Here is a 19,634-nt window from a genome sequence, read left to right on the forward strand (position 1 = left end):
CGCGAAGTGCGAAACGATGTGTTTTGCTTCCAAAATTATTTTTGTTTTGAGCATACGTGTGTTATCGTGACCCAATACGGAAATAATTAACTTTTTTTTTAGTTTTAACAATAAAAATAATACACTTTATTTTTTTATATTTATTTAAATATTTTTTTTAAGTTTTAACAGCAAAAAAATTATAAACTTTTATTTCTTACATTTCTTTAAGTATTTTTGTTTTAACACTTGTGGCATCATAGGACGATAAAAATAAAAATTATTTTAGTTTCTACATTTCTATAATTGAAGTTTATTGGAAATAATATATTAAATACATTAACACAAGAAGTAACGAAACTGGGATATTCTTTTGAAATGGGTGTTTCCGAATAGTTTCGTTTTTCGTTTCATGCTTGGTGGTTCCGCATTTGCATCAACTGTATCCATTTCCGCCATCTTTGTTTTGGGAATGTAATTGTTAGAGATTGCCGAATAATTTGTGTTATTCTATTTTTTGTGTAGTTATAAAGATTGCCAGGTTTGCTAACTTTCGAACACGCAACATAAATTTACATCAATTGTATCTACTTGCGCTATCCTTGTTTTGGGAGCGCTATTCTTGGAGATTGCTAAATATTGTATGCTCAAAAGTATTGCACATATATATGAAACACGCATTTTGTTTTCTTTTACGTTTAACCACACTGGGCCACAGCAACGCGTGGTCTGTTAAAGTTATTATATATATATATATATATATATATATATATATATATATATATATATAATATATATATATATATAATATAAAGCTGAATATCTGTGTGCGCGTGTGTGTGTGTGTGTGTGTGTGTGTGTGTGGTCACGAATAGGCTCCTATATGGTTGACTATTTTAAAAAAACTGATTGCATATAATGATAGAAGATGTATCGAGACACAAGAATGGGTATGTTTGATCTGGCAGAACGGCGGTTCATTAAAATTGTGGGGTCTGCGTTCGCGCCTGGTCCATAAAGTATGAAAATAAAAAATTAAAAATTAAAAAAAACGTTTACAAGTGTTTTTGATATAGATGTACATAAGAATACTTTGATAAGTATGTTTTAACTTAATTAGGAATGGTATAATAAAACTGTGGGGTCTGCGTTCGCGCCTGGCCTCCATAGAATGGAAATATGCACAAACTTTAATAAAGACTTTTCATATCTATCTGCGTAAGTATATATTGATAATTATGTTTCAGTTTGAAGAAATATGGTATAATAAAGTTATGGGGTGTTCGTTCGCACCTGAACTCCATAGAATGGACATATGTTACAAAGTTTAACAAGGTTTTTTAATATAGATCCACAGGATAGTGTGATAAGTGTTTCAGTGTGAACAGGTATGGTACAATAAATTATGGGGTTTATCTATTTTATTTTTACTTTCATCATATTTTGATGTTTTTTTTGGTTTTGATACCCCCAAATTCGAAGCTATCTTTATACAACCCTTCCTTTTCATAACCTATCATCCTTTAATAAATCAGAGTCCATTTTCTGTCGGCTGTTTTTGAACCCAGGCAACGACGGGTACTTTTGCTAGTATATATATATATATATATATATATATATATATATATATATATATATATATATATATATATATGAATAATCATCACAGAGATACTGTTTTGCAATATTAGTGCTTTTAAGTGAGGCTAGACCCACACCTATCCAAAGATCGGGATATTCTATATACGTACATTTATATGTATGTACATATAAATATATATATATGCATATATATATATATTATGTATATTTTTATTTCCATAAACATATATATGTGTGCGTTAGAGAAAGAGATATTAAGCGATATCGTTTAACTACATGATTTTCTAGTGAAATCCTTTATTATTAAATGTATTGAGTAAAATTAGTATTTTAAGCAAATATTGAGTAACTGGAAACAAATTTCATCGAATACCAACGACAGAGAACGCTTTCATATATGCTAAGTATGATTATCTCTTCATTACTTTATTCGATAATTTGCTTACTATATAATTCATAATTCAAGATATATTAGTTCGTTAAATTCGAATTAGTGCTTTATTACACGTTAATGGTTGAATATGGTTAAATTTGTTCTCATTTTTCCATTAGTTCCTATTAACTGCGAACTGTGCATCGAACGGTTACTATAATATTTATCTCGCTACATCTTACCATAACAAAAGCCAATACAAAATTTCAGACAGATCAACTCAATAGTTTCTGAGAAAAGTGGGACAGACTAAAAGAAATGCAATATAAATAATTTAAAGTAAAGATTCAATGGAATTAGGCGCTTTATCAAAAAGCAATTAGTTTATAAAACCATTCAGAAATATTTCAAAGAAAAATCTCAAATGTCTTTAAGTTTAGGCGGTTAAATTCCAACTTAATACTCTTCGATCTAAACAGGACCGGTGAATCTTTCAAGAATAAGAACACCAATTGACTCAGAAAACAGCATTTTTCATCGTTAAATTCATCACTCAAGGAATGTAAGGACTAAAAGTAGAAATAAAGGGGAAATCTCACAACTCTCACTCCCCCTATTCACTTCATGTAAGAATTATATTTCAGCAAGAAACTTCAAGTATATGGAGTTACTTTACAATCATCCTCTATTTATTTTTTTCGTGGCATATTTTGCCATTTTCAAAAACACATATGCCATCGTCATGAAGAATAAATGTAGTGAAACTTATGAACTTACACCTTATATGTTCACATACATAACTTATAAATAATTTCTATAAAAAATTTACAAGTATATGAAAAGCACACTAATTAAAGCTGGAAATTCAATCTAAAATTATATATAGCACGAAAATAAAAATTGCACTTGATAAATCCATTACTTAACTGCACGTGAACTTAAAATGCCTTCATAGAACGAGGTGTTCATGAAAAAAAATGCATTTCTGGATTACCCGTTATATTTTACAAAACAATTCACAAGCCCTGTTGTCCAATATATGTTTCTGATCTAATCATTGATTATCATTCCAAATCCAAACATGAATATTTTCACCGGATAGTGTACTAGAAGTTTGTATAAAAGACCAAGAATGTTCCGTTTCCTGAAACAGCCTATGGAATAAAATTATCCACACTAGAAAAATACCAGGCAATACTGAGAAAAGAACTAAAGCGACCTATAAAAAGTAAAAGAACGGTATATTGCTCTCTATGTATAGCATCCGAATAATATAGAAATTAAACAATATGTGCCAACATTCAGCTTTGTGAATATTAATTTCAAGGTTCAAAAATGTAGTATTGTTTCATTTGTGCTCGTGTTTATTCGTGTTTGTTCGTGTGTGTGTGTGTGTATGTGTGTGTATACGTGTGTGTGTGTATACGTGTGTGTGTGTGTGAAGAAAAACACCATTTGTAGTTTCCATTGAGAAGTTGCATAGCAGGGTGGGTGCATTCGTAATACACAGTTATCTATATGGCGGGTATATATTTATATGTGCGTGTCTAGCCGTGCTGTATATATAATGGGGTTTACATACAAGTGTCTAGATTATTGTGTCATCTGTAACGTATGGGTGTACATATGTGTTCATGGATGCGAGTGTGTGTATAACAGAGGCAACTACAGTACATTGTCGAGGCCATAATATACGCAGGAGTCTAACAAAATAACGAATAGCAGTTTCTATGGAAGTTACATCAGGACAAAAGGGGAACATACTTTCGGCAATCGGTTGGTCTTGTTTGATGGATATTTAAAAGAACGAAAATCGACACTCGTATTATATTTGCATGCAACTTTTATTTCATGGTGTTCCCTAACTTTGAAATTATACGTAGTTCTTTATTTGTACGTATTTGCTATTTTCTGCGCCCGATAGCTTCCACGGCGTACAAAGACCATTATTACCGTCCGCTATCTAGCCCGGTCTCTAGCTAACTACTCGTTTGTCCAGCTCAGCCTTTCTAACTGACTACTAGTCTATATTACGATTAAGATAACCATTTTTCTATTTAAAAACATTCACAATAGTACATGATTATGTATCTGGTGTTCATATATCAGTTCTGACAATTTTTATCCTCATACGCATGAAAGATATTCCAAGAATACAGATTCGTAAACATATTCTTTGTCTGGTAATTAGATAGTATAATAGTAATTTCCAATTAAAAACCTCCACAGAAAGTTTGTGTGGGGATGTTCCGTTACTTTCGAGATGAGATCCAAATGGCCTTTTTTCTGAATACGAAATTGAATGCACCTGGTATATTTCTTTCCTTCCATTATATTTGCTTAATATAATTTTTGTTTTCCATTACTGTGATTACTACGGGTGTGACAACAGCATATTCTTTTCATTGCTTTGACTCTTGAGTATATATCCGTTAATATCTTATATGCTTTTATACAGACTGATATGGTTCTCAATTGATAAAGTGTATCCAACTGCGTCGGATATATACCCGAGTGTCAAAAGAACGAAAAGAATATTCTATTGTCACAGCACTAGTGATTACACACTAATATATTGTTCAAATAAAATTCTAGACATTCTCACCTGCAATTGGGTTTGTTGGAAATTTAATTTCCTTTGGTGTCTTTGTTCTTTTTAGATTTTAATAATTGTTTCTCGTTTTATTTCATTTTGTATTTATTTTTTGAAATAATTTTTACATTTCATGAGAGTAGCAATAAATATGGCACGTCAATCTTTTGATGCTGTTCACATGATAAACACGTAATAATTGATGCAACTAAAAATCGGATAGTAAGGAAAAGAATAATGAAGAGAAAATGAAGATAAATAAAAAGGGGAATTATCAAAACAATTTGACTATGAAGTAGACAATTTGTATTGTCTCTGTAAGCTGGATAGCTTCTTACCGTATTATATCTACTAATAATTATCGGATAGAATATATACAAACTTTATTACACGATAATAGCTTTAAATTTATCTTATATACAATTTTTTCTCGTTGATGAATTCACAATAACTCATTCCCTCTCTTTCTCTCTCACACTCTCTCTCTCACTCTCTCTCTCTCTCTCTCTCTCTATATATATATATATATATATATATATATATATATATATATATATATATATATATATATACAAAGTTTTAGTTATGGTTTTCTTTTTTCATCCTTATATAGTTAAATTCTCTTTTATAATTGAGAAATCTGCTCATGCAAATGCTAAGTCTATTTCTATTCTATAATTTTTTTCATCCTTATATGAATGAATTCCCATTTGTAATTATAAACTTTTTAGAAGTCGGATTATGTAAGTTTGCGATAGGTTAAATATATTTTCTTTTGTTTTTCGAGAATTTAGACTGCATTCTTCACACGGAAATTATGTAGCAAGCCCCACTTTGCCTAATAATTTATTTCTACTTGTGCAGCTGCCATTGCTCAAAGGCAGCATGCGTACCGCAGATTTAACCAACATAAGTCCAGTTCAAACAGATAAAAGTATATAAAAGCTAAAAGTAATCGTAAGAGAGAAATAGCGAAAGCTAAGACAGAATACACTGAAACGACCAGAAAACGCATCGAATTAGGAACCCGTGATTTTTGGAAAATCTACAACAGTGTAATTAATAATGGGCAGTCAACGATTCTCTCACAATCAAACAATCATGAGTTGTTTGCACGGCAACCGACAAGGCTTTGTATATCAGGAAGCTTACCAGTTGGTTTTCGTCAAACTCCATACTGGACCCGGCACACCACTCTCTCCCAATTTTCCTGCGGACAGACGACAGACTAGACGATTTAAAAAATAACCCCTTCTCAGGTGCATGGTATCATAACAAACCTAGACACCTCAAAAGCATTTGGACCCGATCTCATCCCGGCTATTAAAAAAACGCTCCGCTGAGGTTGATCCAGTTCTCTCCAAACTTTACAACAACTGCCTTAACGAATCTTGCTTCTTGACTGCTGGAAACCCGCTTCTGTGGTACCAGTTTTCAAGAATTCTGGCGAAAGAACTGACCCATTAAATTATCGCCCTATTAGCCTTCTCCGGCTTCCCCCCCCCCAAATATTAATTAATCAAGCCCATAGGATTAGTGAATCTCTTGGCAAAGGCTTCCTCTCTAGTGCAATTGCTCTTGACATATCGAAGGCCTTCGATAAGGTATGGCATAAGGGCCTACTTCACAAGATTTCCAGCTACGGTATCACTGGAAATGTTTTCTCGATCATAAAATCATTTCTCTCCGATAGTTGATGGGCAGAAATCAGATGCCATCAGGGGTCCATCCTAGGCCCAACTCTCTTCCTGATATACATTAATGATCTCCCAAAACACATACTTAAATCATTCGTTGACATATATGCTGATGACACGACCATCTATGGCAACACATCAAAGGCCGTAAATGACAGTTCTCTCAGATTCTGTCTCCTCTGATCTTGAGCGCGTGGTACAGTGGAGGAAGAGGTGGTTGGTTACTTTTAATGCATCTAAAACCAAGCTCCTATCTTTACATCGTCAACGCTCTGATCCCCATATGGCATCAATTAATATGGGTGGCTCTCGTCTAGGGGAAGCTCCATGTTTTGATAAGCTTTTGTGCTTGACCTTTACCCCTGACCTGAAATGGAATAAGTACATCAAGTCAGTTGCCAAGATCGCTGGGAAAATGGTAGGATCCTTCTACCGCTCCAGAAGATATCTCACCCCTGATGCAATTCTCTATCTGTATAAAAGCCAAGTACGTCCAAGTATGGAGTACTACTGCCACATCTGGGCAGGAGCTGCTAAAAACAGCCTATCCTGTCTTGACAGAGTACAAAATAGGCTTCGTGGCCTAGTGGGTGATGCCCTTTTCTCTTCCCTGCAACCTCTCTCCCACAGGAGAGACTTTGCGAGCCTGTCTTTGTTTTATCGTTACTACCATGGCAGGTGCTCGTCTGAACTCCAATCTCTGGTTCCCCTCGCCAATCTTTCACGATAAACACCCGCCTAGCTGAAACCACTGTCAAAAATTTTCCCCATTACTTATCTATGCAAAAATAAAAACGTAGAGTCCATGAACAAAGCTTCTTTCTTAGAAGTGCACGTCTGTGGAACTCTGTTCCGCTTGCCTGTTTCCCACCTGACTACAACCTGGATGTCTTCAAGTCCAATGTGAACAAATTCCTGATGATCCGCCTCCTTAAGTAAGACACTTTATCAGATCTCCAAAACTAACGTACTGTACACACAATAACCCTTATCCCCGAATGGCTTCCGGGTCTTGATAAGTGGTGACTACCTTGTAAAAAAAAGCTCTAGTCCATCACCTCACAGCTGCTAAACTCCTGACCGACAAACAATATGGATTAAGGCAAGCCCGTTCCACAGCAGATATCCTAACTGTAATCCCTGAAAGTATATACCGTTCACTGGACAAAACAGGGAAGGGTACAGCTGTAGCCCTCGATACATCTAAAGCTTTTGACAGGGTATGACACGATAGTCTTCTAAGGAAAATTAGATCATATAGTATCATTGGAAAAATACATATTGTAATTAAATCCTATTAAAGTAAGAGAAAAATCCAGGTTGCCCTCGACAGTCGTACATCTAAACAATATGATATAAATGCAGGAGTACAAAGGGGCGTGCAATAAGTAATGCCTCTGACCCACTTCCAGTTGTCTGATCTAGCTGAAATTTTGCAGGTGTAATAATTTATATCTCTACGGGTTATGTGGCAAATTACAGCTTTGAAATAATTGTGGTTTCTGTTTTACAGGTGTTTGAACTGAGTCAGGTGTGAAAGGTTTTTGTATTTGAAAGGACGCACACCACAGGAGACTTTTGATTAAATGAAAGAAACTTATGGTGATAATGCCCCATCATATGACCTTGTAAAACGCTGGCATCGTGATTTCAAACATGGTCAGAAGTCTGTAGAAACAGCTCCCAGACCTGGTCGCTCCCCTTCTGCCATTGATGAGGTATCTGTCCGTCAAGTTTAGGCTGTAATTTTGGAAGATCGGCGCATTACTATTCGTCAAATAGCCCAAGATATCAAGATTAGTACAGGGTCTGTGGAAACTATCATTCATAACCATTTGCATATGCATAAGATGTCTGCTAGATGTAATTCCCAGGTTGCTCACACTATTCCAGAAGCGAGAACGGGTCGAGTGCTCGAGGATGAATTTGGAGATGTGCCAAGAAGATGAGTCAAAGTTTTTTAAAAGACTGATTACACAGGGTGAAACCTGGGTCCATCACAATGATCCAGAGACCAAAGCCCACTCAATGCAGTGGAAGCACTTGGACTCACCTCCTCCAAAGGAGGCAAGGGTGCAGCCCTCCGCTGGCAAGGTCATGCTCACAGTCTTCTGGGACCAGGACAGAGTAGTGATGACAGATTTCCTGGCAAAGGGTACCACAATTACATGAGCCTATTATGCTTCACTTTTGAGGAAATTAAGGAAAGCGATCAAGAGGCGGGACAAGATCAGCAAAGGTTCCCTCCTACTGCAGGACAACGCTCCGGTCCACAACTCGCATGTCAGAAGATCAGAAGCACGGACGTGTGCTTATTAAATGTTTCCCCATCCTCCCTACTCTCCTGATCTTGCATTCTCTGACTTTTACCTCTTCCCAGCCATGAAGTTGTTTTTGAAAGGAAAGCGTTTCCCAGATGATGCAGCCTTGATTTCTGAAGTCACACCGTGATTGGAGGATCAACCTGGTGTGTTCTACAAAAACGGTCTCCAGAGCTGCATCAAACGATGGGAGAAATACATAAATCTGTGTGGTTCCTATGTAGAGAAAGACTAATAACTATGCCAAGTTTCGTTGCTCTACTCCTATGGGAAGTGGGTCAGGGTCATTACTTATTGCATGCCCTTTGTACCTCAGGACCTTTATTATTCCTTGGATCTTTATCATTCCTGATATTCTGTTATGTGATTAAATGGTAATAAAACGAAAGGGACACAGGATTTTTAGAAACGAAACATGTATTCACCTATATTACATGCAAAGCGAGTTGAGCAATACCATTCCTCAACGGTAGGGCGTTTGCAAACGATCTCCGTGGCCGTGTGCCAATCTCCGTGGCCGCTTGCCAGGCACCGGTACTCGATACCGGAAGTGATGTCACCAGAGGATAGTCCATTAATCACATGGAGCGGTGTTTTCAACTCCCCCCTCCCAAGCTTTTTGTTCGTAAAAGCTCTTCCTTTTAGGGTTTACCATCAATGGCTCGGTAACCTTACTCCTACGCCGTAGTTCAGGTGTTGGTTGAGGAGGTTCAAGATCAAAAGTTTCGAAGACAGTGTCTATCGGCTCATCTTCCAATAGTGGGCTGTCGCTGGTTTCAACTGATCGACATCTTCTTAGTTGGTTCTGGTGACTTTGTGGGTATATGTTGGTCCTTGGATGATACATACCATGTCACCGATTCTCTTAGTAATTGTACCCACCTCCCAGAATGATGTGTTGTTTTTATAACTTTTGAAAAAACTCTTTCACCTGATATGAAACGTTTACTGGGTACGCAAGTGGTCACTAGTGGCCTTGACTTTTTGGGTAAGAGCTTGTCAAAAACGGATCTCACTTTCCACGCAAACATCGTTTTTGCAGGTGTGTTCGGGTTGGGTGTAATTCTATACACGTGTAGAAATTGTTGAAGTACTTCATCTGTTGGGGTTCCTTGAGCCTTCTTCAGTGCTCTTTTAAGCGTGTCCACGAAGCGTTCCACTTGCTCATTCGACCAGAATGATATTGGGGAGTGGTGATTTGATTAATTTGGAACGTATCACAAAAACTTTTGAACTTAGCAGACGTAAATTGGGTTCCATTATCACTTACGATGCAATCAACTACACCGAAACGTGCGAACAGTTCATGTAAGAAATTTATAGTCGTTCCAGTTGTCGGTCTTCTGCACCTCAATACCCCAGACCACTTGGTGAAACTATCGACTACGATTAAGTAATAATTGTCCTCGAGCGGACCCGAAAAATCGATGTGCACCCTAGACCATGGCTTTTCAGTCTTCTACCAAGGTTTAAACGTAACTGTTGGTGATTTAGCCGCAAGGGCACAGCCTGTGCACGAGTCTATCCTCTCATTGATGTCCTTGTCCATATTAGGCCAGTGAATATAGCTCCTCATGAAACTCTTCATACGATTTTTTCCAGGATTTCCTGTGTGAAAATCCCGTAGAATTCCTTTCGGGAGACATTTGGAAATCACCACTCTTTCGCCATATAGTAAAACCTCATCGCAAAGCGAAAATACATCCGGAACATCGCTCTTTGTGGCGATCTTATTTTTTTATGTCAAAGAATCTCCGGTAGAGACACTGGGAGTTGTCTGATTGTGTTGCCCATCATCGTTTTTATTTCTCCGTCCGTCCGAAGAGTGGCAATGATAAAATCTTCAAACGGATCCCTTTTCAATGGTATCAGCTTAGATAGGCTATCCTCATGGCAAATTTATTTCTAAGACAAGTACTCCAGGGTGAAGTCATAATTCAGTAATAATGTGCCCCATCTCAACAGTCTGTTAGCAGTATATGTCGGTAAGCCTTTTTTGGAACCAAAAGTCGTGAGTAACGGCTTATGATCCTTCTGCAATGTAAATTTTCTGCCGTGTAAATACCTATGAAACTTTGTCAGCGAATATAATACTCAAGGCTTTTTTTTTCATTCGAGAGTACTGTCTTTCGGCCTTTAGTAGCGTTCTAGATGCATGTGCGATCGGTTTCCTGATGAGACTACTTCTGGAAATTCTTTTAACTCGTCCTTCAGTTGTTGCGCTTCCGTAGATGAGTCTTTTACCCTATGACAGAATGTATTCATAGGTTGGTCCCACAATTCGAATCGCTCCATCCAATCAGTACCGAACAGGTTTTCGAATGTCCTATATACATACACTTTCACTTTTTTAGTAATACCATTTAGGGTTACCGGGAGTGTGAGCTCTCCCTCAAATTCCACTTTATCGAGATTTGTTCGTCTTCCACATGGTTGGTTTCCATAGCCTTTTTCACGTCTTAAGGTTAATGATGGACAGGTCTGATCCGGTTATTTTTTTGCTTCCCACTTATTTTTTTAACGTGGAGAGTGAAAGGTAGGGGAATCAGTTCCCCTGAGAGAGAACTGGATAGTTACAATTGGTATGAAAGGTTTCCCCTACAGTGACTAATAACTGATTTCTTAAGAGCAATGGTCATATATGTGGGGTTACCCCCACATATGGTCTTTGAGATTCATGCCCAGCCCCCGCAGGTACCGGGCGATATGGACAGGTCTGATCCGAAATCCAATTGTAGATGCACAGTTTTATTTGCGATGTGAAATGTGACATATTTGCGCCGGTTGTTATCCGAATCCAGATCGGATCTAGTCTGTCGGGCGTTGTTCTTGACCTTGTTCTTCCTGCACTGGGTCGCTTTGTGGCCCTTGCTGCCACATTTGTTGCAGTACTTATCTTTGTAAAAACATTGACTCGACCAATGTTTCCCGCCGCAGCGATAGCACGAGCTTGTAGAGGATCCAGGTCTTGTGACTGGATGGTACTTATTAGGTGTAGCCTGAGTTTTCTTACTTCCAGCTTTGCTTTTTCGGGGTGAGTATTTTTCCGGTCTGAAGATCGTCCTTCTAATGAATGCTGCGCCTGACTTCTCGACATGTCTCAAGTTGTTCTTTACGCAGACTACCCGTTGGCAATCCTCGGCCAATTTCTGGAGGGTAAGGCCATGTTCGCTCTCAAGTCTAGAGAGAACACGTTTTTGGATGGGACGAGACCCTGCGCAAAAATTAAACAACTATAAGTCATCTGCCGATAAGTCAGATAGACGGAAATGATCGCAGTGTTTATTTACCACGGAGGCGAAGGTTAAGTAATCGTCGTCGTCGCTTTTTTGCAGGTTAAAGCACTTCCATCTTCTATGAAAGAGCGTAGAATTCGGGATGAACAGTTCGGATAAAAGTTTGACAGCTTCAGAAAATTTCAATTCACTCATCTTCCTGGGGAGAATATAATCCACAAACTTGCTATGTTCTGTGGCCCCTAATTTCCTCAAAAGTAGGCGAACTTTTTTAGCGCTGCTCCACTTTTGACAATCCACGGTGAATAGGTCCTCATATGTCCGATAGAAAGCGTCAAACGTCACATCCAACCCCGGTTGGTAGTTGAACGTTTCTATAGCGTTCTATATTATACTTTTGGAAAAAGCAACACTGTCGTCCCTGTGTTCCGTTCTGTCGAATATTTTTAACAATAGCTCTTCTTGACTCTGCTGTTGAAGTAGCATTCTCTCCTCCAACGCTTGTTGCCTCTCTTGAAATTGTAACTAGAGCTGTTTATCACGTTCTTTTAAATTTTCCTCAGCTTTCTGTAACTGGTCCATCTGGACCTTGACTAGCTGTATTAATATTGTTTTAACCTCCTCCATCGTGTAATGGTTTTTTTCCAAGCGCAGAAGAAGAGTGATAAAATAATAATAAAAAAGAAAAAAGAAAATGTCCTTTCCTTGAGTATATGCATATGAGGAAGGAGCAATATATCCCTTACTTCTTGGTAAAAACCTTAGAGATAACCTTATATGAGGGTGGGCAAAAAAGTTTTTTTTTCACTTGCGAAACAAAAACAAAAAAATATACTGTGATACCATACAATTGCAAAAGAATAACAACAATTGTGGAATTGTCTGGAAGTTAACCAAAATGGCTAGGTTTTTATGTGTGGGTGGGGAGTTGCCCCCACGAGAAAGAAAAATAAATTTTTCACTTTAGAACCGACAGTTAAAAATAGAATACTTCAGAAAATTCCACTCAGTTTTAGTCCAAGTAAAACGAAAGGGGGGGGGAAACATTTATTTCTCCTTAAAATATTGCATAAAGTTAGCAGGAAAAACAAAGGCATAAAAAGCTTTTCGTTTGGAAAATGTTCAAATTTGCATGCGAATAAACAGTGTAGAAATTTTATTTCCCTTTTTCTCTATTTACCTCCCCTTCCCTTTTCCCAGCTATTAGTGTCTTTTTAGTCCCTCCATCTCCCTCCTTTACCCCTGTAATTGGTATATTTTCTACTCTCTTTCTCCCCTTCTTTTCTCCCCCTTTCTCGGTGTATCCGGTGCTAATCACGCGGGATTCGATTGGCTAAAACATTGAGCGCGTCATTTTAAAAAGAGTGAAACCAGCAGAAGCTGAAGGAAGAAAAAACAGCAGAGACTGGCAGGATACTAAAAAGTACCAGAGCGGTGTTGCGTCGAACTGAATTACACCAGAGCGGTGTTGCGATGAACTGAAAGAACCAGAACGGTTTTGCGACCTTTGAATTAGACCAGAGCGGTGTTGCGACGAACTGAAAGAACCAGAACTGTTTTACGACCATTGAATTACACCAGATCGGTGTTGCGACGTTTGAAATACAAGAAGAAAGTATTAAACTTACCAAACAAATCCTGAACGGAATCGAAATCAGATAAAATTATAAATTCGAGAAACAAACAAAACAAAGTCTGTTTTCAATTTCCCATGACAACAGTTGGAATTATTATTTTATTCGATAATAATACGTTATTTCCGGATGAATATTACTTCGATGTTAAATAACCCCAAAAAGGGTTGATATGCCGTGAAAAAAAGCAAAGTAAAAGAAATAAATTTTGTTAACGGATCCGCCATCGATTTATTTCTAGTGGTGAAAAGTCAGATAAACTCAACTGGAAATTGCTAATTATTTATGCATCTTAATTTTGCATTGAATAACACAAAAAAGGGTCAGAAGTGTTGACGTGTTCCAACAACGCCGAATTTTTTTTTTAAGTAGAATTGCTAAAAGAGTTCTTAAGAACCGCCAGAGGGACTGATTTGGCAGCCCAGTCGAACTATACATTTCCTTTTCTATCCTTCTTTCCTTTTCTATTTTTCTTTTGATAAAATTTTATACCAGTTTATCTTGGTCTCTTTTTTTATTATTAAATTTCTTTTAGAACTCTTAGTCTCGTGCAACGGGATAAAATTCGCTGAACGTAACGATAAAATTCCCGTTAACAGTCGACAAGTTACAATAGAATTGTTCTCGCGGTGAAATTGGGTCAACATTTTGCTCTTTTATTTCTTCTTTTCAATAAGCAACAAAACTAATTTTTGCAGCCTTAACAAAATGCGTTTAGCACAGTTCTTTTCAATTTAAATATGGAGACAAAAAGGTTAACTTACAATTTAGTCGATAACTTTGCGATGTGTTCGTTTTCTTTTTTTGTTTTTCTTCTTTTTAGAATTTTGTTTTTAGAACGTAATTACCAGCCGATTTCTTAGCTTGCAAATCCGAAGTTCTTTTGAAGTCAAATTCATTCATTCTTTTCCTTTTTTTGCTGAGTTAACCCGTATGAAAGTCGAATCCGACGTCGCCAGTTTTTATGGGGTTAAATGGCAATAAGAACGAAATGATTTTTAGGAACGAAACATGTATTCACATATATTACAGGAAAAGCGAGTTGAGCAATACCATTCCTCAATGGTAGGGCGTTTGCACACGACTTCCATGGCCGCGTGCCAATCTCTGACTGCCAGGCACCGTTACTCGATACCGGAAGTGATTACATCCGAGGAAGTAACTTCATGAGATAGTCAATTAATCCCATGGGGGGGGGCATCTCCAACATATCCATAAATGACCTCCCTGATAAAATTGTTTCTGAGATGAGTATATTTGTTGATGACACCACTCTCTATAACAGGCACAAAGGGGAAACAAATGAACGCATATCTAAGGAAATGGCAGAAACACCAAAGGATGACCTCCATTCTATAGTGGAATGAGAACAAAAATGGATGGTCACATTCAATGCAGCCAAGACTAAGCTTGTTTCCTTCAATAATTATAAGAAACCTTCTCTACCACCATAATTATAAGAAACCTTCTCTACCATGGCCAAAAATACATTATCCGAAAGTACTTTAAAATCCACGGCCTAACGTTTACAGGGAACATGAACTGGAATAGCTACATTAAGAGCATTGCCAAGCTGCTACAAAAAAGGTGGTCTCTCTTTCTACCGAGATAGAAAACTACTTACGCCTGAAAGTATCGTGTACCTCTATAAGGCCACCGTTTATCTATGTATGGAGTATTGTTGTCACATTTGGGCTGGTGCGTCTGCTACTTGTCCTTCACTCATGGACAGGGTTCAAAAGAGGGTCGCCAACCTGATAGCTCCTGAACTGTCATCTAATCTTCAGCCTCTGTCCTATCGACAAATTTTTGCATCCCTCTGCCTGTTCTACAAGTACTTTAATGGCGAATGCTCTGACAAACTACAAGCACATGTACCCCCTCAGCGTGAATACCCCCGACAAACCTGACACGCAACTAAATCCCACCCCTTCACAGCAGAGATCCCTAGAAGTAAGAAAGCCTTCTACTCCAATAGTTTCTTCCCAGAAGTGCTAGACTTTGGATCTCCCTTCCGTGATCCTGCTTTCCCAACTGTACTGACACGGAGAAGTTCAAGTGTAATGTGAACGAACATCTTCCTACTCATCTCCATTCATACTACTCCTGCCGCTTGTGTCTCCGATAATAACCCCTACTTCAAAGTGGCACTGTACCTTGTTTAGGGTGAAAATTGAATTAAAAAAATATTTTATTTCTGACTAATTTTAATTTTCAAATTTTATTTTATTTTATCATCGTCTCTATTTTACTATTATGACTTATTATTAATATAATTCTTACTATCATTATTTATTTTTGTCCTTTGGTCTACTCGGGTTTAACTGGAGGAAGGTTTATAGGAGTATGAAATTCACAAACGGTCCCCAGTCGCATGTATATCCCCGTTAGGGGAGATGACGACGTTAGGTTATTGCAACTCTTGCAGGAAGATGTCGACGTCCTACTACATACAACGCCTGGAATTCCCAAATTGGTCACCCATTTTAGTAATAACAAGGCTCAATGTTGCTTAACTTCGGGAATCTGACGGGAGCCGGTGTGTCAACGTGATTATGCCGTACTTTATTAATTGGATTATTAATTTGATAATTCATCATTCTTTTTATTCAATTTTCACTATGCAAACAGCTAAGAGCACAAAATAATTCGTTCATTAGCTTACATATAAAACTCCAATATTTGCATCCTATAAATTGCGTATTTGTTTGTGTAATTATTGTGTGGATTCACATCTTTCTAACATATCATGTGTTTCTATTTAACGAACAGATTTCACATGGACGTCCCATCTTATATCCACAAGATATCACTCTATCAACAGCTACTGCTGTAAAATCCGTTTACTCAGTTGACCTCTGATTATTTTACGGTTACATATTAAAAACATTAAGTTGAATGGAGTCATGCTTTTCTACATTTGAAATATGAAAACAGAGCCAAAACTTAAATTACTGACGCAATTCTATAATTTTTACAAATATTTTGGTGACATATCTAGATCACGAATGGAAACAGGGATGAAGTGTATTTGTTTTCGTTATAAGCTAGTTAATAAATATTTCTTTTTAAATTGTTTCAGAAAAATGTTCCCAGTCAGAAGGCCTTATTCTCTTCCGGAAGGAAAACACTTGTTATTCCCTGTCGTTAACGTCTATAACATGGGAAGACGCAGAGAGGTATTGCTTCAAGAGAGGCTGGAGACTGCTGAGAATCCCAAATAAAGAAGTTCAGCATCACTTCAGGTTGGCACTAACACGTGAACCCGGTAAGAATGGCTTTCTAATTATGCGAATCTCTTCAATAAAAAGATGCAAAAATTATGTTCTGTTCCAACTGCAAATCCATTTAGATTTTTATTTGTTGGTTTCTTTCTTAAGGGAAAGGTCAGTTTTGCTGCCGATATTGGAAATGTTACGTGTCTAATTAAAAGCTTATGAATTGGGCGTGTTTACATAATAAACCATTTCCAATAAGAATTTTGGAAATTTCTCGCATACACACTAAATTAACATCTGACAAAAACGTAATTGTTTTGATTTATCTGCTTTTTACGACATATCAACACATTTTCTGTCTTTTAATATCGAAACACAATACAATTGTATGTAATTTCTTGAACATAAATTAATATTTTGCTTGCAATTGTTGCATTTTAGGTAAATACCTTTCCCAATTCGATAGGATGTGAAAGACCAACTATGCCTATAATTACAGCTAATTATATTTAATATCGATATTAACTCAGTTTGTACGACACTGTATTGTTTATTTGATGACATATGGCGTTAGGACTATGTAAAGCGAAAATATAATATGCCTGTTGTAAATGTTTCCCATATTATTGTTCTGCCCAAGAATCGATTTAAAAACACAAAATGGATATTAGTTATGCTGCATACTTAACCATTATATTAATAGCCTTCTTTTAATGCATATTTTTATTCTATCCATTTTCTTCCCTAGTTCATAGTTCAGTCCACGGGATATACACATGGGGCGTTTAACTACCTTGGAGTTGATTTCTATTCTACTCTATCAGCAGAATACGACTTAATCACGTTGACTTACTTTCTCGTTCATCACCGAAGTTAGACAATGTTTTACACCACCAGAAGTGACTATTTCAGAATACCAGGCGCTGCATATTGAATGATAGCAAAGTTTCCCTACAAAAAACATCTGCAAAGATATCTTTAGCAAGAACCTAACTTATTCACACGTGTTTTAAAACAACCGCATCCAGGCTGAAGTTTTGTTCTTTTATACAACGCTGGCTCGAATCGAAAATCCTAATTTATATTTAGTTTCTACTTCAAGAACAAATATATTAGTAGCAACAGAAATAAGTATAGTTAACAAAAAGCTCGCCTTAAATTCGATCCATCTTGATGTTTCTATGATAAGCTTTGATGTAATCTTCTCGGTTATTTTATGAGATACACTAGAAAAATACCTGGTCAAACAGGAAAAATGGTGGTAATTTTATAAAATTACAGACATTTACTTGAATATATACATGTTCATTTTTCCCACATTTTGTCGTATAGAGCGTGTTGTCATCAGCAAATATACCTATCTCGGGAACAATCTAATCAGGAAGGTCGTTTATGAATACCAGGAACTATTAATGCCCAATGATCCTAGAGCACAGCCGTATTAATGTCACTTTGTTTTGGATGGCTTATCTTTTGACTAATAAGAATTGGATTAGATTAAATATTCATTCATTAATATCGTACGATTTAGTTTTCTTGAGAAACCCTTTATGCCACATCTTGTCAACTGCATTGTATATATGGAGAGCTACGATCATAGCTTCACTTAACTTGACCAGTGCATGGTATATGCCTTCAGATATAATTGTTAGGGCATCCATATTGTTTGTCAGAAAAAAATATTTAGCATTTACGAGGTGATGATTAACGACTCAAAATTTTTAGACAAAGATGGGGAACTAATGAGGTAATAACTGAGTGGATCTGTTCTTTAAGCTACCAAGTAAGCAAGATTGTAAAGTTTGACGGTAACAGGGGCTAGCTTAGCAGATGATATCTTTATTCGTGTGGCAGAGATAAGATAATGCTCATCCGCCTTTGAAGTGTCAATGTGCTTTATGATATCACAGGCATGAGAATAGGTGATTACCAGATCATCCAGTGTGGTTATTTTGGAGGGAGGGGTTTGTAGGATAGAGGCGAATCGCTGAGTAAGCCGTTCAATCTAACGGTTGTCTTAAAGACTACAACACGGTTATTGTAATGTGGGAGAATTGCTGATTGTCGTTTATTGAGTACACTATTAGGCATTTTCTAGAAATCACGAGTTCCTAATTTCAACATATGTTGTCTTGACTTTGACTGTTTCATCTTATAATAGTTTCTAGCATCTATAAGATTTGTCTATTTGTATCTGACTTATAGTGATGGTATTTGCGAAATTGTTTCACACACACACACACACACATATATATATACAGGGTGTCCCAAAAGTCGCACATCATCTAGGTTTTTATAAAACTAAATATATTATCTATTTTCTTGTTCATTAGCTCAACAGATGGACAATTCTAGTACACATTTGAGATGTTCCCGAAGACAAAAATGCCAAGAGGGACAGATCTGGTGAGCGGAGTAGCCACTCAACGAAGATCAGTATATGGTGTGCAACTTTTGAGACACCCTGTATATATATATATATATATATATATATATATATATATATATATATATATATATAAGTGAGAATGTGTTTATTAGGACACTTCTCAACCTATATACTTAACGAATTTTGATCTACAGACTTGAAATTTGGTGTATAGGATATTCAGATATATAAAAGAAAACTCTTTAATCGCGTTGTCATCCAGAGAAAAAGGCTGCTAAGGGGGTATAAATTGATAAATTGGTACATGGAGACCGTCGGATTTTTATCTGTTTCACGACTCCGCACGCACGAATCTTTTACATTATTGTAAGAATAAGTAGGTTGAAAACATTTTAAAGTTCGTGTCAAGCCGGCCTAATGGTTATCGTATTTGACTCGTTGTCTAGGTTTCGATTTCGATCTGAGTTCTAGTATTTTTTTACTTACTTACTTTTACTTACAAGAAATAAGCTGTTTAGAAAAAATATTATACTCATATGACAATGTCTCAGTCCCCCCTATTTTTTTAGCAATTCACGTTACGTTTAATACC

The 19,634-nt window shown here is 36.8% G+C and overlaps 1 protein-coding gene across 3 annotated transcripts in view; it reads left to right on the forward strand.

Moving 5' to 3' along the window:
* LOC145278325 (uncharacterized) overlaps positions 1-19,634 on the forward strand; it is an 89,964-nt gene that overhangs the window by 24,709 nt on the left and 45,621 nt on the right. For all 3 annotated transcript variants that reach the window (XM_080130615.1, XM_080130614.1, XM_080130616.1), the window contains exon 3: positions 16,518-16,703. In XM_080130615.1, the coding sequence (XP_079986741.1) occupies positions 16,518-16,703 (186 nt within the window). The remainder of the gene's footprint in view (positions 1-16,517; positions 16,704-19,634) is intronic.

This window comes from Euprymna scolopes, chromosome 6, assembly GCF_053919585.1.
Source record: "Euprymna scolopes isolate OS-2025 chromosome 6, ASM5391958v1, whole genome shotgun sequence".
Classification (NCBI taxonomy): Eukaryota; Metazoa; Mollusca; class Cephalopoda; order Sepiida; family Sepiolidae; genus Euprymna; species Euprymna scolopes.